The sequence below is a fragment of the Sus scrofa genome, chromosome 14 (assembly GCF_000003025.6).
Source record: "Sus scrofa isolate TJ Tabasco breed Duroc chromosome 14, Sscrofa11.1, whole genome shotgun sequence".
NCBI classification, from domain to species: Eukaryota; Metazoa; Chordata; class Mammalia; order Artiodactyla; family Suidae; genus Sus; species Sus scrofa.
Genome location: NC_010456.5, coordinates 64,338,612 through 64,366,513, shown reverse-complemented (window position 1 = coordinate 64,366,513; position 27,902 = coordinate 64,338,612). Strand labels below are relative to the sequence as shown.

Below are 27,902 nucleotides of genomic sequence, written 5' to 3'. Positions count from 1 at the left end.
CATTTTGGTTTTTTCTGCTCTCTCTTTATTATGCACGTACAAAAATAATAATGAATGAATCTGCTTGCAAGTACTAGGCAGTCAGATTTGTAATTCCTGTGGGTTTTAAGAAAACATAATAAAATGGTGATTTTAACCAAGGATAAACACAGTCGGTTTCAAAGGACTGTGTGAACCCCAACTTCTAGAAAGGTGTGGTGAATAAAGATGAGCTGACCGAGATACTGGGTTTGGCTTCTACAGACTGTCCCTACAGCCCTGTGGTTTATTGCCACTTGAAGGTTATGTATTTGAGATAATGAATTTTAACTTGGCCCCAGAGTATAAAACATGTACTGTAGTAACATAAGGGCTGCTTCATTGTTATCCTGTGAGATTCCTGCTTAGGGTTGATTTAATGGTGCTGTGGCCTTCATAGATCTGATATTGACAGGCTCCATCCAGCTTCCTGATGTATCTGGAGTCATTTTCAATGTCATGCCTGTGCTTGGTCACTCCCAACAAAACTAAGCTGCTCTTTTATGTGACTCTGTCAGTTCAAAGTGCATTGTTCTGCTCCCTGGTCTATAATGTTTGGTTCTGTCAACTGTAACCCATCCCCCTACCGCTTTGATGGAAACAGGACATGCTTTCCAAGCCAAGTTTGATTCTCTGAGTGACACAGAGGGGCTCAGGAAACGTGCCCCAGTTTCTGGCCAAGCTCTCCGTGGGCCTCGCTTTATGTGCATATTTGTACCTTGTATTTCCTCTGTCTTTTCCGATTCTCCACAGCCTCCATGTTTCCTGCCACAGACCCTACCACTTTAAAGAACAAAAACCAGAGTTTGTCTGTCTTGGATTCCAGCATCTTTCAGTAAATGCTAAATATATAATACCACATGGATGTTGCACCAAAAAAAAATCACATTTTATGGAAAAGTCTGATAGTAGTAGACATTTCTTTTACTCAGTATAGGGCTCTGACTGCTATATTTTATTGCTATGCAAGAGGTGTTTAATTTCTGTATGGCGTCCATTTTTAGTTCCCTATCATTTGTGAAGGAGAAAAATCATAATTATGGTTTCTGACAATCAGTTTGGTTTGCAGACCTGTTTTTTGACTGATGTTTTTACTATACTTGGTGTGAATTACAAGTCAGTGGGATGCGATATATTCCTTATACTTGGATATGCATTTGGAACCTTTTAAAAATAACTCATCTGCTCCTTACAACGACAGTGAGAGAAACCAGATTCATACCAAGATGCCTTAGACCTTGCCTTCAGTTTCCTCTGCTTCTTAGCACCAGGTCGTTAATAAGTTGCCCCCTCAAACCTTCTTTGTTATAGACAGATCTAGTTTGCAGAGTGGATCCAGTGAGCTAGGGTGGTGTCAGTCTGCTGATTTGAATTTGTAATTTTCCCAGCATGGTATAACTATAATCAGAATGTCATAGCTCTCTTTATGATTTAGAGGTAACCAATCAACCCACTTATTTTTAGCCAACTAGAATAGTAGCCCCAATTTATCAAAGGCCTACAGTGTGCCAATCAAAATATTTGGTACTTTGCCAACAGTAATTTAGTTCGTCCTTTCCAAGACCCTAGGAGGCAGGGGTTATCTCCATGCCACAATTGAGTAGATAGTTGAGTTCTTTTACTACCATAACCAGACCAGTGGTGAGTTTCAAAAACAGATTCAAACCCAGTTCTGCCTGACTCCTGGCTCCCACTCTTTCCATCGTGACAAGCTACCTCAACCTCATTTATTTTATTTTATTTTTTATTATTAATATTTTTTTGTGTGTCTTTTTGCCTTTTCTAGGGCCCCACCCGTGGCATATGGAGGTTCCCAGGCTAGGGGTTGAATCGGAGCTGTAGCTGACGGCCTACACCAGAGCCACAGCAACTCAGGATCCGAGCTACGTCTGCAACCTACACTACAGCTCACAGCAATGCCAGATCCTTAACCCACTGAACAAGGCCAGGGATCGAACCCACAACCTCATCGTTCCTGGTCGGATTTGTTAACCACTGAGCCACGACAGGAACTCCCTCAACCTCATTTTAAACAGAAGGCAACTGAAAACCATCCCATGTTGATGGGCGGGGTGTCCATTTGCCCTTCCATATTTGTTCAATGGCTTAGAATAACAAGAGATTTCAAAAAGTCATCTGGTTGACGCCCTTTCTCCAGGAAGGAAAAATCATCCATCCCAGAAAAAACAGTGGCAGGAGCTCTTCTATTCGATGGACATGACAGGTAGCAGAGTAGTATTAGCAGCCCAACCAACACTTAACCAACACATTTGAGATTCTTTCAAACCCTCTTTTGCCTGGTGCAAACAACTTTCGGAGCCTATTTCCTACCACCTACTTTCAGTCCACTTTTGGATGAACTTTTGAAGCTCTTTTCTGGATCTTTTAAAATGTCAACCAAACTGTACATAGTAACCATGACTGATCGGCTGCTCTTTTTTGGCAAGAAAAAAAAAAAGTTCTCTTTTTAAAGGGATATTGCTCAAGAGTTTTTCCCTGGAACTGTTACAAGAAGGAAGTTCATACTTAGGGGCCTGACACTGAAAATGTAGGCTAGTAGCATGGGCTGTGCCTTCCACAGGACCTCTGGGCCCCTCGGCTCCCCTTCTGTAGTCACACCACACGTATGAATAATTACCAATTTTATTTGTTCACTTTCCTTGAAAACCTTCCCCACTGCTCTGTCTCAAGGTCAGATAACCCTCAAACACATAAAGCCTACGGGGCTGGAGGTGGTGATAACAGCAGCTACAGTGCAATCAGGGCTCTCCAGAAGGCAGGCCTGTGCTCAGCACTGTACGTATCTTGTCACAGCACTCTTGTGGTAACCCTGGAAAGTAGGCTCATTTCACAGCTGGGCAGGCATGTGCAGAAAGAGGCCAAGGTCAGAGAGCCGGGAGAGAGTGGTACAAAACTTTTTCTATGAGTTCTGTCGGCCTCCACAGCCCTTTCTACCAGGCTCTTGTAGCTGATCACGATGATGGATGGTGAACTTACTTGACGTTTATCCTCAGTCCAGTCTAACTCCTACCCTATTCCTTGTGGACATGAAATACCAGCATTTACCATCTGTCACCAACTCCCATTAAAATTCCATTGTTCCTCTTAAGTTCGTTAATACGTAGCAAATAACCTAATTCTTTAGGTGCATCCATGAGTGGCTAAATATGAGTCCTTTCATGTTCAGTAAAAAACAGTACATGCAAGAGAACTTTTGGAAAGTGAGTAAAAACCTTGGGTACTCAGGATGGCATGTTTTCTCCCCCACATTTAACCTCAGCATGCAGCATCACTGCATTTGCCCTCACACCTAAGAGTTTCTGGGCATATTTTCAATCCAGCTGGAACTCACTTATTATGTAGATTATTCTTACACACCCATTTTCCTCAAATGTTTTTAGGTCGGTGAGAAGGACAGTACATGTTTTAAATGATAACATTAATCAGAGCCACAGTTTCTGAGTGAAGGTTTAGATAAATGGGCTCTAATTTCAGCTTGAAGGCACATGTAACCAGATACAGCATGAATACATCCCACTTTGAATGCTTAGTTGAGGCCCTTTAAAAAATTCAGGACTGTGGGTGACCAGTGTTTATGTATTTGTCTGGGGTTGGCTGTACTTGTGGTTAACGGCGAGGGGAAAAGTAAGAAACAACAAATGTGCCCAGATAAAGTATTTTGAAGTAGCTCTTACTGTTCAGGGTACATTCTAAATGCTGGGCCAGAACTAACATTCTAAGGAGGATTTCAGGAGGGCAAGCAGCCTGCTGGACGGAGAAACATATCAAGTGGAGATGGACCAGGGCCAGGACTAGGGTAAGGCAAGACAGGCGCTCACCTTGGGGATAAAATATCAACAGTAATACTCTTTAAGATAGGAGCACTCTTACTGATCTTTCCTTCCTGTCTCAGGCTCCGCCTGGCACTGTTGCTCATCCTGCCATCTAAAATGTTGGGATTTTGTCCATCGTGGATTCTTTTTTTACCTTAATTTTGATTTTTGAAAAAATATGGTTCATCTGGATGCCTGAGGTTAGGGGTACCTCTTTACTGTTGGCACCTGAGGCAAGTGCTTCCCTCTTCAGCCAAGTCCTGGCCCTGAGGGTGGACTTTGTAAACAGATAACAACGTAGCAAAAGAAGGAAAATTATGGATGCAGGTACTTTATGGAAGAATCCCAAAGAACATTTCTGAATATGTAGTCCAGAGGAGCTAGGAAAACTACTGAAGCTTGTTTCCTAAAGATATTTAGTCCTGTGTACAGCTGTAGCATAAAGGACTCAGACTTGCCCAGGTTAGAGAAAACAGTAGGAGTTCCCATTGTGGCTCATCGGTACAGAATCCAACTCGTATCCGTGAGGTGGCTGTTTCGATCCCTGGCCTCACTCAGTGGGTTGAGGATCTGGCATGACTGTGAAGTTTGCAAACTCAGCTTAGAAATCTCATTGCTGTGGCTGTGGTGTGGGCGGGCAGCTACAAGTTCCATTTGGACCCCTAGCCTGGGAACATCTACATGCCATGGATACAGCCCTAAATTAAAAAAAAAAAAAGAAGAAGAAGAAGAAGAAGAAAACAGTGAAAAGGCCTTAGAAGAGCAGCTAGTTGGACCAAGGAACAAGAATAGTTGATCCCTAAGAAGTCAGGCTAAAACTGTTCGTTCTCATACTTGAGTACTCCAAAGCCTGCTGGTTATCTGATGTCAGAGATATGGACGAGGTGAATGAGCAAGTTTTAGCCAGTTACCTGGAGGATTTGAAAGCAGCTACTCCTCAGGCCATGCTTTAGGTAAACACGGCCATGGAAATTTCACTGTGCTCTTTACTGAGACTCAGCCAAACAGGAGGAATCTCTTTGAAGATTAGAGAGAGAGCTTTTGAATGAAGGAAACCAAGACCAAAAAAAAAAAAAAGAGCACATGGGATGTGTGGCTCCATTTCTGTAAAACTCTGGAAAATGCATTGTCATCTCTAGGGACATAAAGTAGGTCACTGGTTGCCTGAGAAAGAGGACGGAGGGGAGGATGGGTTACAAAGGGGCACAAGGACATTTTGGGGGTGATGGTGACGTTTGTTGTCTTGATTGGAATCACTGTATCAGAAGTATACACCTAGGTCAACACCAATGAATTTGAGCCCTGGAAGTCTACGAAGTTTAGTGTGTTTCAATTGTAGCTCAATAATAATTTTTTTTTTTCTTTTTCGGCTGCCCTGAGGTGTGTGGAGTTCCCACGCCAGGGATCAGATCCGAGCTGCAGTTGTAACCTATGCTGCAGCTGCAGCAACACCGGATCCTTTAACCCACTGTGTGGGGTCAGAGATTGAACCTGCATCCCGGTGCTGCAGAGACATCACCAATCCCATTGCAACACAGTGGGAACTGCAGTAATTTTTTTTAAATATAACCTTTTTATGGGCAAAGTAGTCTAGCTAGGTGAGGAAATTTGCACAATTGACAATATGTGTTTTGATTATTTGTAGAACTTAAATGTAGTTCTTACTGAAAATATAAATCATTTGCGTGAACTTAAGGGGAAAATAAAATAGGAGCAGATCCTTAATAGCTGAATATGGGAATTGGAATGGTTCTGGCATCTCAAAGCTAATGATGGGCCACTACCAAATTGTCCCTAAATCATGCTGGATACCTTTTTCCCAGAGATAGAGGCCCTCAGCTGTGTGGATCATAATCCTACCAAATAGCCTGTGTCTTTGGCTGTGGTTATGTATGTATCTTTTTCTGAGGAAGTTGTATTTGACCAGGTACCTTGTGATAGCTGAATGGAGAACACCACATTCCTGGAAAGTTTTCAGTTTCTCCATCAAATAGTAACAACTGTGTCTCTTCCTGGAACTAGAGAATGCTGTGAGGCCAAGAGAAAAGGGGGGGATGCGTAGTCAGTCACATCTCCAAAACCTCCCCCTTTCTTGCCAAATTTTTTAATTTGTAAATTTGGTGGAGAGGAGCAGGAATGCCTTGTTTGGATGAGTGTTCTTCAGAGAGTTTCATGTAGTAACACTAACGCTTTTCCAACTATCATTTGTTTCTCCTCTGGGTATCATTTCCAAGATCTAAGAATCATTTTAAAAAAGAATTATATGTCTTTTTAATTCATTTGCCCATAGATGAGGGCATTAAGTAAAATAATTGAAGGTGGATTTTTACTGCTTTATGCTAATCCCAAACAAACAAAAATATGTTAGACTAAATGCATTCAAGTAATTTAAAAATGTTAATGTAGTGGAAATTTATGGATTCTGTACTAAATCACTCACACATAGGACTGCTTTGATGCCACATCATCTGGCACACAGAAAATATGCCTGTGCCATGCTCTGTGCTACCGTCAGCCTGCTGTCCTACCCTGTCCTTCCTGCTCTGACCTGGTACATCTCATATTGGAACCAGAAGACAATCAGAAGAGCTGGGATTCCTGTGCCCAACCCAGCCCTGTTCCCAGGATGGAAATGTCCTTGGGAAGCAGCAGTGCCAAAGGAGATAGGAATAGGGCTTGACTGATGACTGGAGTCACTCTTGTTCTAGGACCTGGCAGGATGCTGGCTGCAGCCCAAACACTGGTCACCTGGCTGGGAAAGACAGTCCTTTGTGGTTGAGCCCAGAACATCATTTGTGGCCCCAAAAGATGCTGCAGAAATAAGAATGATAAGCCAACAAGATGGGTAGAGAAAGTAGGGAATGTATGTACAGTTCAATACATTAACAGCATGTGTTTTGCTTCTTTTTACCTTTTTTCTGTAACTACATAATTACTGCAAACTTGACAGGTTGGGTCAAATATAGCTACATGTGTTGACTTTTCATCATGGGCAAAGAGAAAACATCAGTTTGTGATGTTTCTATACTAGAATCTCCTGATCAAGAAATGTATTCAGCGCGTATAGTTTTCACTTTTAAATTAGGTGGTAAGAAGAAAGGGACTGTTGAAAAATTCTGCAGTGTCTTCAGAGGATAATTCTGTTACCCTCTTTCAGCAACTCCCTTTAAATGAGCCAAAAGGAAAAGATTTCTTGATGAAAATGTCTTGCCATTCTTGTTAGCTGCTATATACAAGAAATGTCTTTAGTGACTTTTTTAAAATTATAGTTGATTTACTATGTTGTGCCAATTGCTACTATACAGCAAAACAACTCAGTCATACATATATACATTTTTTATTATTACTATATTCCATCGTGGTCTATCCCAGGAGATTGGATATAGTGTAGGACCTCATTGCTTATCCATTCTAAATGCCATCGTTTGCATCTACTAATCCCAAACTGTCTGTCCATTCCACTCTCTCTCCCCTCCTGCTTGGTAACCACAAGTCTGTTTTCTATGTCTGTGAGCCTGTTTCTGTTCTGTAGATAGGTTCATTTGTGCCATATTTTCTTTTTTTACATTATTATTATTTTTTTTCTTTTTAGGGCCACGCTTGCAGCATATGGAAGTTTCCAGGCTAGGGGTCGAATCAGAGCTACAACTGCCAGCCTATGTCACAGCCGCAGCAACATGGGATCTGAGCCGCATCTGCCACCTGTGCGGCAGTTTGCAGCAACACTGAATCCTTAACCCGCTGAGCAATGCCAGGGATTAAACCTGCATCCCTATGGTTACTAGTTGGGTTCGTTACTGCTGAGCCACAATGGGAACTCCCTGTGCCATATTTTAGATTCCACATATAAGTGATATCATATGGTATTTGTCTTTGTCCGACTTAACTTCACTTAGTATGAGAATGTTTAGTTGCATCCATGTTGCTGCAAATGGTATGATTTTGTTCTTTTTTATGGCTCATATTCCATTATGTATATGTACCACATCTTCTTAATCCATTTCTCTGTCGATGGACGTTTAGGTTGTTTCCATGTCTTGGCTATTGCGCATAGTGCTGTAGTAAACATAGGGGTGCATGTATCTTTTTGAATTATACTTTTGTCTGGATATATGCTCAGGAGTGTGATTGCTGGATCATGTAGCAGTTCTATATTTAGTTTTCTGAGGAACCTCCATACCATCTTCCCTAGTGGGTTGTACCAGTTTATATTCCCAGTATTAAGTGACTTTTGAACCCATAATCCTATTTGCCTGATAATAATTCATACCTTGTGGTTTACAGACCAGTTTCCCAACTATTTTTCTTAGTGAATCTTAACAACCGTCACATGAATAACTTTTAATATTGACCATTTATTAGATTTCCAAAATCATTCCACCACTTTGTTCCCTCCCCAAAGCTCATCCACCCCCAGCTAGAGAATATAGTTAGAAGGACAAAGTACCAGATTACATACAGCAAGATAAAACAGATTAGCAAAAATGTCTTTTAAATTTATCACCTTGGTTATCTTTTGGGGGATGGTGGCATGTTTTTTAAAAAACAAGATGGTCTGTGAAGTAGAGGATGTTCCTTTATGCCTCAATTCTGTGACACTAACCCAGAATTCATCCTGAAAGTAATCTGCCTGTTCTTTACATTTCCTTTGCTTCTGGAGATAATCTAATTTCCTAGAAGAGATCATTAATCCATTTTTATTCTTGCATTATGAACATATCCAAATTAGATCAGCTAAATCGATTTTTAAGATAAATTCAAATAATTTTAAAATGTATTTACTGGATAAAGAAAAATTCAAATAATTTAAAAATATATATTTACTGGATAATCTCTGGTACATACCAGAGATATTATACAGCTAACTTAGAGCAATAATTGTCCAAAGAAATGTTATAGCCCACATGTCATTTTTTATTAAAACTTAAGGATATCCCTTCACTGACTTATTTTAGGTCTAAATTCACTCCTAGGAGATTTTGAGTCTGCAGATATATTTGCATCTACCTCCTCCAATATCTCCAAGGCCTTTTTATTTGATAAACAGTCACTGAGGGTCCCTTTTGTTACAAACACTGTGTAACAATGGGAGAGAAACTAATGGGGATAGGACAAAGTCCCTAAAGATGAAATTCAGTGTAGTGGGTAAGACGGCAACACAAATGGTTACGATTCAGTGTTAAAATGCTGAACTAAAGATGTCAGTACCAGGAACAGGGAAGAAAGAATTGTTCGGGGCAAAAAACTCTAGCATCATTCTTGACTCCTCTTGGTCATCATACACTCACTCCATCAGCAAAGCCAGCGGCTCTTACCTTCCACACAGACATAGAACGCAGCCACTTCTCACCACTTGTACCACTCCCAGGCCAAAGTCACCACCATCTCTCTCTGGAGTATTTTCATCTGGCCTCTCCTTCTATCTTATTCCCCTGACAACCCATCCCCCCACCACCCTTTAGCCAGTTCTCATTATGGTAGTTGGGTTAAAACATAAATTATATCATTCTGCTCAAATATCATTCTCCTCTTCCAGTTCACTCAAAGAGAGAACCAGACCCATGAGGCCCCTTCCCAGCCTAAGCCCAGAATTGCCTCTCTGAACCCAGCTCCTGCTCTTCCTCCCCTCACCCACAGGGAAACCCCCAGGAATGCTCCTGCCTCAGGGCCTTTGCACTAGCTGTTTCCTCTTCCACAGTGCTCTCCCACCAAATATGAGCAAGTCCACTCCTTCCCTTCCTTCAGGTCTTTAATGAAATGTCAATTTCTCATTAAAGCCCTCCCAGACCACCTCATTTCAACAGTGTGGATGAAGAAGGTTGCCTGTTATCTCAGTATATCAAGGATGGTGGGGCCACGAAGCCAGCAGCCACTGTAGCCTCCCCAGGCTGTGCACCCTGAGGGGATTCAGGATGGAGAAAAGCCAAGGAATGATTTCAATTAGCCCAGACTCCAGTATCTTCCCACACAGAGAAAAGTGCTAAATTCCTTAACTTGAGGTATCTGGTTTTCTCTAATGAACATAATCTTTTGATGTTCCAGCTACCTGGTTTTGGTTGCAAAACTCCTATATGTCCTGGCTCCTCTCTCACCTCTTCAGAGCCGTCCCTCAGAGCTGAGAGGCCTCCTCCAAGTAAACTGTTAATTCTCAACTTTTGGGTTGTGCAGAGTTTTCAGTTCACAACAGCAACTTCTGCTCCCCCATATTTCTGTCCCCCTTCTCTGCTGTGTATCCTACCTAGCGGCCTAAATAGTCTACGCATTTTTCTTGCTTATTGGCTCTGTTCTCCGTAAGCATGACGAAGGTGAGCAAAGTGAAGGCAGTGATTTGTATCTTTAATAATTGTGTCCCCAGGGTCTAGAAGAACACTAGCACATAGCAGGTTGTCAGTTAATATTTCTGGGGAAAATGATTGAATGATGGCTTATTGAGAGTGGACAAGAGACTTGACAAATCCGTGTACCTTTATTGATTCAAAGAGGATTGGTGAGAGGCCTGGATAAATGCCTGGTGTTACCCCAGTGGATTGACTTTGCTGGTTTGCACAGTTTCATTTCAGAAGAGTCAGGGAGATTCATCCCAGTGGCCTCCTACCGGCAGTCGGGCCACCATGGAGGCATTGTTATACATACAGTTAGCCTTACTATTAGGAGAAAATGTCAGCGGCGTAAGAGGGACGTTCCTCAGTCATGTAGCTTCAGGACAAGCCAAAGGGAAATGAGAATGAGGTGGAGTAGACAGAAAATTGACAGTTTTGCCTCCTCCTGTTAAGCCTTCTCTGTCCCAGGGTTTCCTGCTTTCACTGACCAGGGATTAAATGAGGTTCAGTAGCTCTTTTAATTAATTACTTGTGCTTCACCTAATTTCACAGGCATTCACCTTTTTCAGATGATTGTGTAAGATGTAAGAACACAGAGAGTCCTTGACTTACATGGTCCAACTTAGAGTTTTCCTACTTTATGATGGTGCAAAAGTGATACGCACCCAGTAGAAAATACTTCATGTTTTAATTTTGATCTTTTCCCAGGATAGCAATATACAGTACAGTACTCTCTCATGATGCTAGGCTGTGGCAGGGAACCAGGCTCCACACCAGCCACGCAGTCACCAGGGTAAAAGACTGATAACACATAACTATTCTGTACCTATATAACCATTCTGTTTTTCACATCAAGTACAGCAGTTAATAAATCGGGCTTTGTGTTAGATGATTTTGCCCAACCGTAGGCTAATGGAAGTGTTCCGAGCACATTGAAGGTAGGCTAGACTAAGCTATGATGTTCAGTAGGTTAGGTGTTATTATATGCATTTTTGATTTATGATATTTTCAATTTATGATGGGTTTATCAAGACATAGGCCCATCATAAGTCACAGAAGATCTATACATTAAAGAGAGCAGAGATAGAAATTTGGGATAGCAAATTTAAAAATAGCTGATTTCCACTGAATGATAACCCACAGGCTTTTATATGGTTAGGCCATTGCCTTCTGTGATATTTGTACTCCGATGGCAGAACCAACCATTTTTAAGTTTTGAGTGTTATCTATCTTAGGACTTGGTGGCATTGGTGGGATGTTAATATGGCTTTCCTGCACTTATGAGCGTGCATTGCTTTGGTCTCGTTTTTGGAGGGTGGGGGAAGACCGGTTTAAAATGTTCCTTCCTACTAAACATATAGTTATGGGCTTGGAAGAAATAGTTGCGCATGCTAATCACTCCCAAATCTGGATATATTTCAGGGTGTTTTCACAGTTTTCCCCACATAACATCTGTACTTAAGAAGCCTCACTGCTATTGGTAAAGTATTGACTTGATTTCTCTGCTCACATTCAGGGCGCTGCATGGTACTGCCCTGCTCTCCCCAGACCCCCTTCCAGGCGCTCCGCCACAGGCCTCTCCATTTTCCATGAGTATGAGCTTAATACGGCCATTCATCTCCAGGTGGTTATGTTCACCATCACTGACAACTCCCTCCGCATCTCATACATACCGGGCTGCTTCCCTACTAAAACTTTCCAAAGCCACGTGTCACACATTCCTCTTCTCCACCATCCTCCCAGCTGTTGTGTGCTGTTTTGGTCTGTCTGTTTGCATAGCGCTGTCAGACTATATGCATGAAAGGTGTGTTGTTGACATGAATGGTATTGAAAATGTTTCTGTAAAGAGCCTTTTTTGGTCAGCAGCAGGGGGAGAAGGAGGATAGGGACTCCTGCTTGAGTCTTTGCCAGAAGGGGACTTAGGTATATTGACAAAGAAACCCATTGAAATGTGATTATGATCTGTAGCAATGTAAAGGCTATGGGAGTCTCTACTAAAACAAAAAAAAAAAGAAAAAGAAAGAAATAATAATAGGCATTAGTGATGTAAAGAGGTAGAATCCTAGAATAGAGTAGAAGGCTTAAAGGTATCTTGTTTAATTTAAAAGGAGGCACTTCCAGGCAAGACTCAGGGAAATAGGATTGTTAGCTTACTTTGGGTCACCAGCCATGCATCAGCATAGCTGTTCTGCTCACACCTTCCTAGGGCACTGGATGGAATCTACTAGCCCTCACATTACCCATCAAATTGGCCTGATCTTACCTAGATAAGGGATAATTTACTCAGATAATGGGTAAGCAGATAAGAAAACCCAAGACTCACAGCTCCACAGCTGGACAATGGTGGCATAGTTGATGGGACTAGAAAAGGGAAGACAAACTAAGAAGATGGAAGGCACTTTTGGGATAAGAAAGAACATAGAAAATTCATTCCTAACACCAAATTTTTGGTATTGACTATATGCCCTCTTCAACCACTTCTTCAAAGGATGAATTTAGTTTCTCTTTGCTTCTCTGATCTTTTCCCACCAACTTTGCTATATTTGACTGTAGATATTATAAAGGCAAACCATGAGAATATGTGGCATTTGATGTTTAAAATCTAGCTCAAAAAAATGTATACACACACACACACACACACACACACACATTATTACCTTAAAAGGAAAATCCGCCCTGTGTTTAATTGAAATCTTTTTTTTTCCTTTTTCGGCCACACTTGTGACATGTGGAAGTTCCCAAGCCAAGTATCAAATCTGAGCTGTGGTGTAGGTCACAGCTGTAGCAATGCCAGATCCTTAACCCACTGTGCTACAGCAGATTCTCCATAATTGCAGTCTATTTAAAATTTTCACTCCGTGTCCATAGCAACATACAATATAATATAATAAATAAAGTATACTCTTTTGGGACCACACCTGTGGCTTGTGGAAGTTCCTGGGCCAGGGATTCAACCCACACCATAGCAGTGATCCAAGCTGCTGCAGTGACAACGCCAGGTCCTTAAGCCATTATTGAGCTGCAGAGGAACTCCTAAAATACACTTTTTAAAAAGTCTATCTCAGGCCAAGATACATGGGTAAGATGTGCTTTTTTCAGATTTTTTTTTTTTCCCTTTAATCCTTCAACAAAGATTGGGCCCAACTTTGCATGCTCTCCTTATGTTATCCAAATATCCTTGCCAATCTTTGACATGCTATCTTTGGCCAATGTTCTCCTTAAAAGATAGCTGGAAAAAATATGCTTTTTTGTTTAATATCTGAAGAAAAATTAATACAACCAAGGTTGGCTTTATCAGCCCAAGCAATTTTGGGTAACTAGGTCTCTCTCTGATCCCCCTCTTACTTCCCACCCCTCCATGAAACTGGAAATCCGCAGTTGTTTTAACGCACAGATTTACTTTGGATTGTTCTTAACTCAACTAGTCAAAACATTATTGCACAGGCATGATTTGATGTGTTCGTACCCCAGTGAAACTTTCGTATTAATATTTTCCTCTTAGGAACAATCCGTCACATTTTTCTCCAAAAAAAAAATCAATATTTACAGGCAAGCCACTGAGACCATACATTCTTAAACCCTTCATAATCTTGTTGTCTTTAATAAAGTCACTTAGCTCAGTCCAAAATAAAAATTCCAGGCCTCTTCCTACTCTTCTCAGTCTTTAAGTTCTACTATGTGCTTTATCTCTGCATTCTCAAATTCTTGTGCTCTCTACTCCGAAATAGCTGTAGGACTCCATTTAAATCCTATCCAATTCTTTTTACAGCTGAAATTGGAACCTTGAGGTCATTTCTAGGCTAACCCTGCTGCCTAATATGTGAGAATGTCCTCATCACACCTCCCCCTCCCAATTATTTTTAAACTTGAACTCTTCAAAGTTTAAAAAAAAAAAAGAGTAACAGAGCTGCAGAAGTAGAAATGCTAGAACTTGCCTTTTTCTTTTTATCTTTCATAGGAATGGCATTTTTAAACACAAACTTGTGTCAGACATTGAACAGTCTCCACACAGGAATGAATGTTTTGATTAAAAGTTATTTAATATCTCTCGTTCCTTGGAATTCTGCCTAAAGCTGGAGATATTCTTAGCTGCAGGTCTTGTGCTTTCTTTGACTAGGTAGAAAAATGGCTCAAACCTAGAGGGAATAAATGGCAATGCTCAAAATAGTTACTTGATTTTATAGGTGTTTATATCACAGAGGAGACTGATGTGCTGAGAATTAAGATTTAGAAAAGAATGTTGGGAGGAGGACGAATGGGTCAAGGCAGTATCTTTGTAGAGCCCTAACGTTAGACCCACTGATTCTCAGGCTTTTGTTTAAAATACTACATGCCTATGGCAGGCCTAACGAATAGGATTCTATATAATGTGTATGCAACGTTTCTTAACTGGCATTTAATCAACAAGGGTTAAAGACATTTAAGCAGGGTGGTAGATAAAATATCTACTTCTTTAACAGCGTTCAATGTAAAATGATGGAGACAGATTCTCACAGCTTCTAAATGTGCATTTAAAAAAAAAGGAAAAAGAATATATATTCCAAAGATGCAAATAGAACTTTGACTCAGTAAGTTATTTTAGCTTCAGAGGTAGCATTGCTCTCAGTACCACTCCTTCCCTTTACCTAGCATCCTTTCGAGGCAAAATATTTACAGAGCATTGAATTATTTTTCTAGCTTTCCAGCAGCATTGTGTGCACCAAGATATTGATGTGACATAGTTAGAAGTTGGGCCCTCTGGACCTGTATTGTGCAATAGCATTGTGCTACTAGCATCAGGAGATTCCATTTTTTCCAGCCCCCTAGGTCCTGTCTGTACTTGTTTACAGGTCATCTGGATAGCAACTAGTATATGTTCAGTAGCATGAGTGTTATCATGGTAACCTTGGCAACCGAGCTAGCTCTGATTTCAGAATCTCACATGCTGTATCATAAAATTAGATAAGAGAATTGACATTTAGCTACATGTCTGTCATATAAATTAAGTTCTGAGAATGATTTCCTTTATTGCCGTGTGCCTTAATAAAGAAAGAGAAGACACCAATTTTATATGCACACATAACTATTCCACATTGAGGTGCTGGTTCCATTTCCTCGGATCTTTCTCTATTATTCTGAACCTCAGGTACTGCCGTATTACTCTCACTGTGCCAGATTTCTTGGCGGCTTTATTTTATGATCAGGACAAAGCTTATAGCAGAACTGCATCAGATATCCTATATAAATAGGATTATGAATAATAGAAAACTCCCTCCTAAAAAAATGTAAAATTCAAAGCATTCTTGACTTTACTGGATACTGTTATTTATGCTGATTAGAAGTAAGACTGTGCACAGAATATTCCACTAACTAAATCAGAATCCCAAAGACAAGACATGCTCTCCTTTCATTTATATAGTTATGCATATTTTTACACACATTATATTTTCCAGTGCCCAAGAATCTTTGACAGTGTCTTTATTTCAAGGACATTTTAAACATACAGATTAATCCAGTCCTCTGCTTTGAGTCCTAGGTCCTCTTTTATAATTTGTAAATATTTTAATGTCAGGATTTTCCCTTCTATTTGTTGTGGTCTGGTGCAATTTTTCTTGGGTATAAATTCGAGGACTCAACTTGTGAATTACGTTTAATGTAAGCACCCTGCAGTTTGCTGTATTGCAAATGATTATTTTTAGAAATTTTATGGTTGCTGGCTGTATTTGATTGTCTTCATTGATATGTAGGGAGAAAAGCTCATTAATGATTTTAAAAGGTGTTTTGATTCATTGACTTGATTCTTCTCATTACATAAACAATAAAGGCAATAAATTAACATCTAATAAAAGTGTAAGTTTTATCTGAATGTAGCTGCAAGATAGTCTTGAATCCTTGGGTGTAACTTTTTCTATTCTTCATATTTTTCTGCCTCAATGTTTTCAAAGTCATTATTCTGCATATTTTAACCTAGAAAGATGGTTTATAATCTTTATTAAAGATACCTTTTAGCAGCTATCTGTCAAACACCATAATTGAACAACTGTTTTGTAAAACAGTTCTTTGGCTTCTAGAATGGTAAGTTATTAAAATGGAAGATCCTTATGTCACAATTGACTATAAAGCAGTTTTTCTTTTTTTCCATTTACCTGCTGTGTGTCACATATAACATTTGAGAAATCTGCTTCCAGCATTTTCACATCTTACTAGCCATCCATCTAACTTTTGCCAGTTTTCTGTTGAATACTACCTTCTTGCTTTATACCTAATAAAGGTTCAAAATCCCTGCAAATTCAGGACTTTTTCTTTTCAGAAACAGAGAAATGGTTGTGCTCTCTCCATGTGTGCTTAAGTGAGAAGAAGGGCAAAAAATCCTTCTGTGTATTTGCCTGCCCTGTACAGCAAATACCCGTTACCTTTGCAGTGATGTTTAAACTGTTTGCTTTATCTCATTGAGTCATCATCACCTGTATGTTTAAACTAGTAATGGTAGTTTTTTTGTTATTTTCTTTTATCTTGAAACTATTTCTTGTGATGAACAGAAATAGTTCCGCATGTGGTGGTTCCAGGACTGAGCCCAGTTTGGGTAACCATCTATACTGTAAAATAACTTCCTGTGAAATTTTTCAATGCATAGGCAGTGCAGTATGGAAATGAACTCAGGCTGTGGTGGTGCTGGAATGTGGAGGCTTATCAGGCTGTTTGCATGACTCCAAGATGTATTTTAATATCTGGTCTTTTTTTGAATTTTTTTTTTCTTTAATGACATGATATGGCATTAGATGGATGTGGGAGGGGAGGAACCATCGTGACCAAAGAAAAAGAAAAGTTAAAAGACTATACAGCTTCTTTTGTGATTTTCTTTTAGGTCCGATGTTGTGGTCCTCTGTTTTTCGATCGCTAATCCCAATTCCCTAAATCATGTGAAAACCATGTGGTATCAAGAAATCAAGCACTTTTGCCCTCGCACACCTGTCGTTCTAGTTGGCTGCCAGTTAGATCTCCGCTATGCTGATCTTGAAGCTGTTAATAGAGCCAGACGCCCTTTAGCAAGGTAAGCCAAGGGACTCAGTGTTTCACTGTGCTGGCCAAATTAAAATTGAAGTAACATATGTCTCTGTAGCCTTGGGTTCTATTCTTCAGTGACTCTGGGACCCTGTCAACCAGCTATTCGCTTTAAGTTAGCTTGTTAATGGTGAGGGGACATGTCTTGACCCTTCTCGTGCTCACCGTCACCTCTTAGGCAAAAACTCATTTTTGTAAGATGGTTGGCCAGTCAGTGCTTGATATGGTGTGTACAAAAGTGCCTTGAAATTTGTAAAGTATTAAACAAAATGTTGGTTACTCATAATCATGCCTTTCTTGAAATTATGATGATTATAATAAAGGTAACTAACATTCAGAGCAATCAGCCATAATTCTTGGCCCCAGGAACATCATGTTCATGCAAATACACATATCCAAGTGTTTTTATTATCTTCTCATTTAGTATTCTCAAAATCCCACCTCTGAGAGAATTTCATTCCCAAGATGACATTGTCCAGTTTTTAAAACTTCTGTGGACCTATGGTTGCAAAACAGCAACGTTGCTTGTTAAATGGTTCTAGTGGATATTTTTAAAGAGTCATGTGTTGAAAATGCAATTTGAAGAAGGATGTTTTTTACTCTGCATAAAATATGTACACCAATCGTGGTGGGGGGTTCCCACTGTGGTGCAGTGGGTTAAAGATCTGGCTTGTCTCTGTGGAAGCGCCGGTGTGATCCCCTGCCCAGCACAGTGGGTTAAGGATCTGGTGTCGCTACAGCTGTGAAGTAGGTTGCAGCTCCAGTGGAGATTCAATCCCTGGACTTGGAGCTTCCATATGCCATAGGGGTAGCTAGAAAGAAAGAAAAACAAAACAAAACAAAACACAATCTTGGAGGGAAATAAGAGCTTTCTAAAACCTTGTGCTCCTTCAATAGTCTCTTTAAAAATTTTTCTTATGTTTATGTTTAACTACATTTTTTTGCTGGAAAGCATACAGCTTTTCCCAAAATGTAGATATTAATACCTTCCTTCCAGGTAAGTACTCTGCCTTAATAGGCTTGTTACAAAATTTTATGCGGACACAAGTTTTTATGTTGTAAGGGCAAAAACAAATAGTACTTTCTTGAGATAATTTCTGATGTTCTAGGTATGTTTTGGATAAATTTTCTGAAAACATTTCTTATTCTTTCTATTCTTAAATGCATGGACTAGGGATTGACTATAAGCCACATCGAAGGAAAGAGGACTCGTGGTGAATGAGACTAGCTAGCCCTTCGCCTCAGAACTTTGTTTAAAAGATTAAAATAGGGAGTTCCCATTGTGGCTCAGCAAGTTAAGAACCCAACTAGTATCCATGAGGGTGTGGGTTCGATCCCTGGCCTCACTCAGTGGGTTAAGGATCCAGCGTTGCCATGAGCTCTGGTGTAGGTCACAGACTCGGCTTGGATCCTGCATTGCTGTGGCGATGGTATAGGGCAGCAGCTACAGCTCCCATTTGACTCCTGGCCTGGGAACTTCCATATGCCATAGGCGTGACCCTAAAAAGAAAAAAATCAAAAACAAACAAAAAAAGGTTAAGAGAGTTGGGCCTCATACAATAGATGTGTGGAGGACTGGAGGAGAGTCACAGAGCTGCAGAGAACAGTCCCTTCCATAGACAGTTCTGAGACTTCCTGGAGGAGGCGGTAGTTGGGCTCAGCCTTGAACAGATTCATCAGTTAGTGATGCACAAAATGACCACAGGAGCAAACCTGGAAGTAAACCCTTCTTCCCTGCACTTCCTTCCACCTTTGCAACACCTTGCAGCCCTCCCTCTTTTCCATCAAGGTCCTAAAATCCCAATTCTACCCACTCTAAGCTTATTTCTCTTAAGACCAGTGCCTGCCACCCACATTACCGTTGGTCTTGAAAGTCAGCTATTTATTTGGGAAGATCATCTCCTAAGAGTAATTTCTCAATATTTGGGGAATTTCCAAATGTTACTCTGTTCTTTTTTTTTTTTTTTTTTTTCTTTTTACTGCCCCACGTGACGCATATAGAAGTTTCCAAGCTAGGGGTCAAATTGGAGCTACAGCTGCCAGCCTACAGCACAGCCAAAGCAACACCAGATCCAAGCTACATCTGCGACCTGTGCCACAGTTGGCAACAACACCAAATCTTTAACCCACTGAGTGAGGCTGGGGATTGAACCTGCATCATCATGGATACTAGTTGCCTCCCATGACGGGAACTCTGACATTCTTGATTTCTAATTTAATTCCTTTGGAGTCACAGAATATACACAGCATGGTTTAAGTTATTTTATGTGTTGAGACTTGTTTTATGATTGAATATATTACTTATCTTGAATAATGTTCCATAATAACTTGAAAATTAATGTGTATTCTGCAGTCGCCAGGGGACTGGTTTACATATGTCTGCTAGGTTGAGTCCACTGATACTTGATCCAATAGCATACATATTTTTTTTATTTTCTCTCTAGTTCTTCTATCAGTTATTACTATTTAATAGTGAATTTATCTTTTCAGTTATGTCAGTTTTTGCTGCAGGTATTTTTATTCCATCATTAGTTTATGTATATAGTTGTAATATCTCCTTGATAAACTTTAAAAAAAAAAAAAAGAGTATGTCTCAGAATCAACTATGTATTTGTGAAGAGAGTACATTCTGGAATCTCTCTGGGTCTTGGCCATGGTTATGCCATAATTACAGCACTATTCTGCTGATAATGTTTCAGAAGATTTGGCCTCCCAGCCTCTGTGCCAGACTAAAGGCTGTAGACTTTGTTCCATGGACTCTGTGGAAACGGGGAAAATTTTTTTTAAAGAATTGCGGCTGGAGTTCCCGTAGTGGCTCAGCCATAATGAACCTGGCTGGTATCCATGAGGATGTGGGTTCAACCTGTGGCCTCACTCAGTGGGTTAAAGATCCAGTGTTGCCATGAGCTACATTGTAGGTCGCAGATATGGCTCAGATCTGGCATTGTGGCTGTGGCATAGGCTGGCAGCTTTAGCTCTAATTCAACCCCTAGCCTGGAAACTTCCATATGACATGGATGTGGCCCTAAAAAAAGAAAAGAAAGAAAGAAAAGAAAAAAGAAAAGAAAACTTTGGCTATCATACTCATATGATGTAAGGATTTTTCATGCAACAATAAGAACTGTGAGCTAACATGTGGAGAACCTGAGGAAAGATTAGTTAAAAGGCTAATGAATGTACTAGTCCAAGCAAAAGATGAGACTGAAGAGAGTGGAAGAAAGGGGTTGAGATATGAAAGAAGGTTCACCAACCTAATAGAGGAGACTTAATGGATGTGTGTACCAACTAGTCTAGAACGAGGGGGTTTTCAACTCCAATTGCTTAGTAAAGGTCTCTCTGCAACTTGCAAAAGTGACCTTAGGCAAACCTTTCTTCCAAATGTAGAACAAAAATAACACCCCTAGGGTTGTAGTGAGGCTCAAGTGAGAAGATGAATATGGATTCATTTTAAAGTTAAAAGAGAAAATTCTAGCATAAGGTGATGATGAAGAAGATGATGGGGTAGTAGTGAACACCACTAACAGGGACTGTGCTGGGCGAATAATCTCATTTAAACCTTTCAGTAGTCCTTCAAGATGCAAGGACTCACCATTATGACTCCTGTTTTACAGATGGGAAAACAGAGCCTTAAAGGGGTTAAGTAACTTACCCAGGACCAAACAAACATCTGGTAAACGGCTGATACTTGAGTTACTATTGTTAGGACTGAGAGCAATTTTTATTTTCCTGCAACCCTAAGAACTTTATATTTGAAAGGCCTGAGGTTGGTAGATTTTTCAAGAGTCTGGTGAAAAGCCTGCAAAGAATTTTAGATGTCTAGGTGCTTAGGTGGGCCCTGGTGACTGTTTCGCTTCCCCACCCCACCCCCAGCCCCCGAAATAAGACTGACTGCCCTGTTTAAAACCTTCTCTTCCAGGCCCATAAAGAGAGGAGACATTTTGCCCCCGGAAAAAGGCAGAGAGGTGGCAAAGGAACTTGGCATACCCTACTATGAAACAAGCGTGTTTGACCAGTTTGGAATCAAGGACGTGTTCGACAATGCAATCCGAGCCGCCCTCATTTCCCGCCGACACCTGCAGTTCTGGAAATCTCACCTAAAGAAAGTCCAGAAACCTTTACTTCAGGCACCATTCCTACCTCCAAAAGCCCCCCCACCGGTCATCAAAGTTCCAGAATGTCCCTCCATGGGGACCAAGGAAGCTGCCTGTTTACTGGACAACCCTCTGTGTGCTGACGTCCTGTTCGTCCTCCAGGGCCAGGAGCAGATCTTTGCACACCGCATTTACCTCGCTACCTCCTCATCCAAGTTTTATGATCTTTTCTTAATGGAATGTGAAGAAACCCCCAACTGGAGCGAAGGAGCCTGTGAGAGAGAGAAGCCCAGCCTGGATTTCCAGGCCCAGGAATTGAGTCTGGACCTGAACGAGGAGAGGGAGGAGGGCAGCCCAAGGACACCTCAGGCCGATCAGCGGACGTCCCCGAGCCAGAATGTGTTGCAGCCAGAGGGCCCAGGGTTGGAAGCCGAGGGCACGGTGGTGGAGACACAGAGCCTGTCGGGCTGGAGTAAGGGCTTCCTTGGCATGCACAGGGAAATGCAGGTCAACCCCATCTCGAAGCGGGTGGGCCCGGTGACTGTGGTCAGGATGGACGCATCCGTCCAGCCAGGCCCTTTCCGGACCCTGCTCCAGTTTCTCTACACGGGGCAACTGGATGAAAAGGAGAAGGACTTGATGGGCCTGGCTCAGATCGCAGAGGTCCTGGAGATGTTTGACTTGAGGATGATGGTGGAAAACATCATGAACAAGGAAGCCTTCATGAACCAGGAGATTACAAAAGCGTTTCACGTCAGGAAAGCCAATCGGATAAAAGAGTGTCTCAGCAAGGGGACGTTTTCAGGTGAGCGGGGTCAGTGGCACAGGCCATGGGTTGTGTTTTAGCCAAATGTTGGCCAGACATAGGCAGGAGAAGGATAACCATCACGTATGAGGGAGGTCCCTGGTGGTTCAGTGGGTTAAGGATCCAGCATTGTCACTGCTGTGGGGTCAGTTTGATTCCTGGCCCAGGAACTTCCGCATGCCACGGGCACACCCCCCCATAACAAAAAAAATACAAACCTAACATGTATAAGTACTTCTTTTCCCATGTACCTAAGTTACGTGGATTCACTTATTTCATTCTCATTAGATTTAAGGGTTAAGTATTACTATCTCCATTTCACAGATGGGGAAACAGAGAGACAGAGAGGTTGGGTAACTAGCCTGTGGTTGTACAGGTAGTAAATGGTCAAGCCAGGATTTGAATCCAAGCTGCCGCCTAAAGCCCCAGGGTGTATCATGATGCTTCTTAAGGGCAGGGCAGGTTACCCTTAAGCCTGAGCAGGTCAGCCTGATGCTCACAGTTCCCCTTTAGGACTCCTTTCCTGACCCTGGCTATTGTCCACTAACCCTTCAGCACACACCCAGGACAAAACTCAGTGACCTTTGATCCCCAGGCCACTGAAATCCTTGAGGCAATCCTTGAGGCAGTTCCCACCTTCTGTTTCTGTCCTCTGTCCTTTTTGGTTCTCACACTCCTTTACCCTGCTCATCACTATTTTTCTTCTCCTTTGTCTCTGATAACTTGCCACACGCTACCCACAGCGCCCTTATAGAGTCACTTAAGCGCATTGGTGGCCCGGATCCAAGATGGGTTACTGGCCCATGCTTATATGGTCATACGCATTTATGCTAGTTTGGTTCTGTAATTGTCCTGTGTACTTTTCATTGTCGCATTTTGACTTCCCGATTCCCATTTAGATGGAGATGTCTATTTTTGTATTTATCTTTCATAATGCCTGTCATAGTAATATGCATTTAATAAAAGGTAACCGAATCTGTTCATTAATTTTATTTTTTTTGTTGTTCATTAATTTTAAAGCTTTGGGTAATATTTACTCCAAACAGTGACCCTCCTGGTAGAGAAACAGTCTTTAAAACTTAATGAAAAGAAATGTTACAGACCTGCAGTAAATTAAACAATGAACTTTAAGTGAAGGTGTTGAAATTTCCCTTTCCTTACTACAAAGGCATAATAACCAAATACAATGTGGGAGCTTCAATTGGATTGTCTTTTTAAAAACTCTAAAATTAGAGGGTAATTAGAAAAATTTGAATATGAACTAGATAATGCATGATATTTGGCAATTGTTGCCAACTTTCTTAAGACTAACAGTAGTAAGGTGATCTAGGAAAAGAATCTTATTTTTAGAAAATTCTTGGTAAAGCAGCTAGTGAAGTGTCATGCTGTTAAAAAAAATGTCTCCATACATTTAAAATATATGTAAACATACAGATAGAATTAACCACGGATAAATGAGCTGTTTTTGGAGTATTCCTTCCACTGTTCCATGTTTGAAATTTTTCATAATAAGGATGAAAAAATATTCCTCTCCTTTCCGTTACTTTATGGCTCAGGGAACGTGTGTTGTGACCTTACGTGTTATGTTAAAGGCTGACTCCTCAGAGAAGATGGAGAGAATTTGGTGTGGACACCATATCAGTGGTGACGGGGATAGAGGAGAGAACACGAGAGATGGGGGCGGATGAACATGGGAGGAACTCTAGAAAAGGCTGGCTCACGCCTGTGCTTCCTCCGTCCTTGGGCAGATGTGACATTTAAGTTGGATGATGGAGCCATCAGCGCCCACAAACCACTGCTGATCTGTAGCTGCAAGTGGATGGCAGCCATGTTTGGCGGGTCGTTTGTTGAAAGCGCCAACAGTGAGGTATGTGCCTTTCCCAAAAGCCCAGGTGGTATCTTTGTGGACATGCCTGTGTATTTATATTATAAAGTGTTGAACTAACCAGAGGACTTCGGTGCTTTAACTGCTTCCTTGAAATAGTTTACAGGCTGTGCTTAAGTGTCAGGTTACCCTCTACTTCTTTTATTGATTGATTGATTTTTTCTTTTTTTTATGGCCAAACCCACAATATATGGAAATTCTCAGGCCAGGGATTGAATCTGAACCACAGCTATGAATTTTGCCACAGCTGCAGCAACACCAGATCCTTTAACCTACTGCACCAGGCCTGGGATGGAACCCATGCCTCTGTAGCCACCTGATCCGCTGCAGTCAGATTCTTACTGCACCACAGCAGGAACTTCACGTCACCCTCTTCTTAATTCTGCAGTTATGTAGAACTGTTGTCATTGTTCATTATTCTGTGTGATCTCCTAAGAGCTCCTCTACCCTTTCACCCCAGAGCTGTCCTCATCCGGAAAACATGCTCGACTATATTCCTGAACAAATGTCCCAGGCAAGATACCATCAGAGGCACATAGAGGAGGAGTACAGCCTGTCTTCCAGAAGTTGGAGACAGTAAAAAGTTTTTTTTACTCACTCAACACCTGGGCTCAGCTCTGCCTTACAGATTAGGGGCAAGGGAGATCTTAAAAAGACCCTGTACCTCAGTTTCCTTATCAGCAAGACAGGGAGGCACCAGGTCAGTTTGAGGTCCCCTTGCATGACAACACCCCATGAGGCTCTACCCTGACCTGCCTTTTCTTCGGGTTTGTCAACTCCAGGGTAGCAGTAACAGAGCAAAGGGTTAGTCCTCTGAAAGGCCTCTCAGAGTGCTTTACAAACTGTTGGAAAACAAAGAAAAATTCCCTTCAAGCATTTCTAACTTTAGAAGAAGGCATTTTGGTTGAGTTTTGCAAGTATTTCTTAATCATTTTTTAAAAAACAAAACAAAACATGGGGACACCCCATCACGTTTATTGTCCTGAGGGGCTTATTTTGCTTATCTCAGCAGCTCTCCAAACTTTTAACAGAAATACAGAAAACAATAGCTAACTTTGACAAAGCAGCCCTCCTCCCAGAAATCTGAGCGCTCCTGTTATGACCCTGGAGCCTGCATTTGCATCCCCAAGCAGGGAAATGAAATCCTAGGATCACAAGCCAGCACAACCCAGCCCACCATCACCAGGCTACCTTCCTGCTTCCAGAACAAATTTCGTCTGCTCCTAAACCAACCCCCAGCAAAAGACCATCTACTGTTTGGGGAAAAGATGTTAGAATTATAGAATTATCCTGATGACATCTTCCAGTGTCTGCCAGCCCTTGTAAATCAGGAGACCCTCCCTCAGGTAAACCAAGTCCTCCTGGGCCATCAGAGGTATGTGGCAGCATTGTTACTGAGAGATACCCAGTGAGGCGAGGGCTGTGGGGCTCAGATCCCCAACTCTTCTACGTACAGAGCTGTGCAGGCTTGGGCAAGTGACCACTTTTCTGAGCTCCAGCCTCCCCATCCAGAAGACGCGATAAGAGGCCGTGGTGTGGATGTGACATGTGAGAGTCAGCACTTGCAGAGCACCTCGTAAGTACGACACACATGGTCGCTGACATCATGCTTATTCTTCACCTCTCACTTCCAAGGAAATTTGGGACAGCCACCGATTCATAAAACCTCATCCAACTGGCATGTCACCGACCTCAGTAATCTCCAGAGATAAAGAACGCGGAGGCTGGTTGCCCTTCTTTGTCCAGCTCCCTGACGTGTGCACTGATGGCGCTGCAGAGCGCTTGCTTTCAACCCAGCAGAGAGAAGTTGATCAAGGTCAGGAGCCCAGGCACAAAGGGACACTGTCAGAGCTGACCTCACAAATGCTAATCCCCTTTATCCCTTCCCAGAATGGACTGTAATTGTCTCCAGATTAAAATGTGCAGGAGAGGCAACCAAAACAAAAACTTGGCAGCAGATGTGAACAGTGCACATATGTGGTGGTGTCACAGCCTCTCCTGGACGAGACCCCTGTTTAGCATCCCCTCCCTCCCCCGATGAGGTCACTCACCATTTAGAACTGTAGCTGAGCCCAGTAGGGTGTCAGCTCAGCTCAAAATACAAAGACTATGGACCCAAACAACCAAAGGTCTGTACCAAGATGGCTAATCTATGAGGAATGCCATGAGCTGTGGACACGCCCACCCTTTCCTGCCCCTTCTCTGGATTTCCAGTCTAGGCTATAATGTTACATAGTTATGAATTCTAGTCTCAGCTTGGCCTTGGGCAAGCGACTGACTCTCATTAAACCTGTGTCCTGGCGTTCCCTGGTGGCTCAGTGGGATAAGGATCTGACATTGTCACAGTGACTCGGGTCACTGCTGTGGTACAGGTTTGATTCCTAGCCCAGGAACTTCCACATGCTGTGGGAGTGGCCGGAAAATAAATAAATAAATAAATAAGTCAATAACCCTGTGTCCTCATCTGTAAAATGGGAACCCCAAGAGAACCTTCTACAAAGAGCAGGTGAGGCATGAAAGTATACATGTAAAGCATCGAATGTGGTACCTAGAACATACAAATGCTCAAGAAATGAGGGTAACCATTCTCCTGGAAGATTCTTATTAAATTGTTTCCATGAGGGGGTTCTTTGGTGACCTGGCAGTTAAGGATCAGGCATTGTCCGTGCTGTGGCACAGGTTCAATCCCTGGCCTGAAAACTTCCACATGCTGTGGGTGCACTCTTCCCAAAAAATAAAACTATAAAAAAATTGTTGCCATGTTTAAAGAAAGATTTTATCCTCCTGAAGCCCTAAGGTAACAAGCCCCCATCCCCTTCCTAAACTAGAAAAGTGTGGTAGAGATTGTTATGAGGGTAAGAAAAAGCACCAGGTTCAAAGCTCAATAAAAGCTCCATGGCTAATTTAGCCCCATATTTGCTTGGGCCTTTTCTTTCTAGGTCACCTTTTAACTCTTTATTGTCTTGTAAAAATCTGATGTCCTCCCCAAAATCCAGCCTATTTTTATTTTTGCATTAATAGAAATCACAGGCATATCCAGAAAGGAATAAAAGATGCCCATGGATGTTCTGTTAAAATTTTTTGTCATTTAATATTTAAGAAGACACTGTATTTTACTTGTGTTTTTCTCATTACTTTTAATGTAGCAGTAAGCATAATTCTCTCCCCAGAGGTACTCAGCAAGTGGTTCATTAAAAATGCATGCCCGGGTTGTAGTAAGCAATGCTCTGGATCTGGAATACTTTCTCATTCTCGATGAGCCCATCTCTAATTATTAGCCTAATAGTCTGAGCTGATCTTTGCAATTAAAATTTCAAACCAGCTAAACTGGAATATGGGTCGTTGTTTAGGGTAGCATTATAGTCTTAACCTTTTTTTTTTTTTTTTTAGTTACATTCAGCAGGTAAGGGACAAAATTTCTAATTCCATTTCTTTTGCTTATTTTTTTAAGTTCTATAAAAATGGTTGCTCTGTTGCTATTCCGTTAATTATGAATGTTGAAAACTATAGAAACAGCCTTTTTAAAAAAAAATCAACCATGAGAAGGAAAAAAAAAAAAATGCATGTTCTGCAAGTGTTTTTAGTTTGTTCTCATTTGCTGCTTACTTCTGAGGGTCCCTAACATTATTTGCCAAAAAGAGCCACTGCTTTAAAAAATAAATATTAGTGTTGCATTAAGCAGAAGAAAACAGCAGGCCATGGATGATTACAAATGTCAGAATACTCCAAAGACGCTGGGAGTATTGGGGTCGGGCTGCTTGCTGGAATCTGTTATCTGCTGCTGCCAGAAATAATTTCTTTTTATTCAGGACATCCATTTTGCCATTACTTAGAACACTCTCCTAACAAAAATTGCTAAGGTAATCTCAGTGTCTTCAAAATCCATAATCTCAGTGAGAAAGAAAAAGC

General features: G+C 41.4%; 1 protein-coding gene and 1 long non-coding RNA gene across 8 annotated transcripts in view; one reads left to right on the top strand and one right to left on the bottom strand.

Annotated features, from left to right (window-relative positions):
• The window catches only part of LOC110256801, a 93,018-nt gene that overhangs the window by 27,690 nt on the left and 37,426 nt on the right, over nucleotides 1-27,902 (bottom strand). Inside the window, exon 3 of one of the 2 annotated variants that reach the window (XR_002338815.1) lies at nucleotides 13,932-14,307. The exons of the other annotated variant lie outside the window; for it this stretch is intronic. This is a non-coding gene — a long non-coding RNA (uncharacterized LOC110256801). Of the gene's footprint in view, nucleotides 1-13,931; nucleotides 14,308-27,902 lie in introns of those variants that run through there. 2 annotated transcript variants of the gene reach the window in all.
• RHOBTB1 (Rho related BTB domain containing 1) overlaps nucleotides 1-27,902 on the top strand; it is a 138,871-nt gene that overhangs the window by 98,818 nt on the left and 12,151 nt on the right. For 5 of the 6 annotated variants that reach the window (XM_021073601.1, XM_021073598.1, XM_021073600.1 and 2 more), the window contains 3 exons: nucleotides 17,016-17,201; nucleotides 21,129-22,108; nucleotides 23,857-23,975. In XM_021073601.1, coding sequence (XP_020929260.1) covers nucleotides 17,016-17,201; nucleotides 21,129-22,108; nucleotides 23,857-23,975 — 1,285 coding nt within the window. Of the gene's footprint in view, nucleotides 1-11,593; nucleotides 11,652-17,015; nucleotides 17,202-21,128; nucleotides 22,109-23,856; nucleotides 23,976-27,902 lie in introns of all 6 variants that reach the window. The other variant, XM_021073602.1, reaches the window with a different exon arrangement.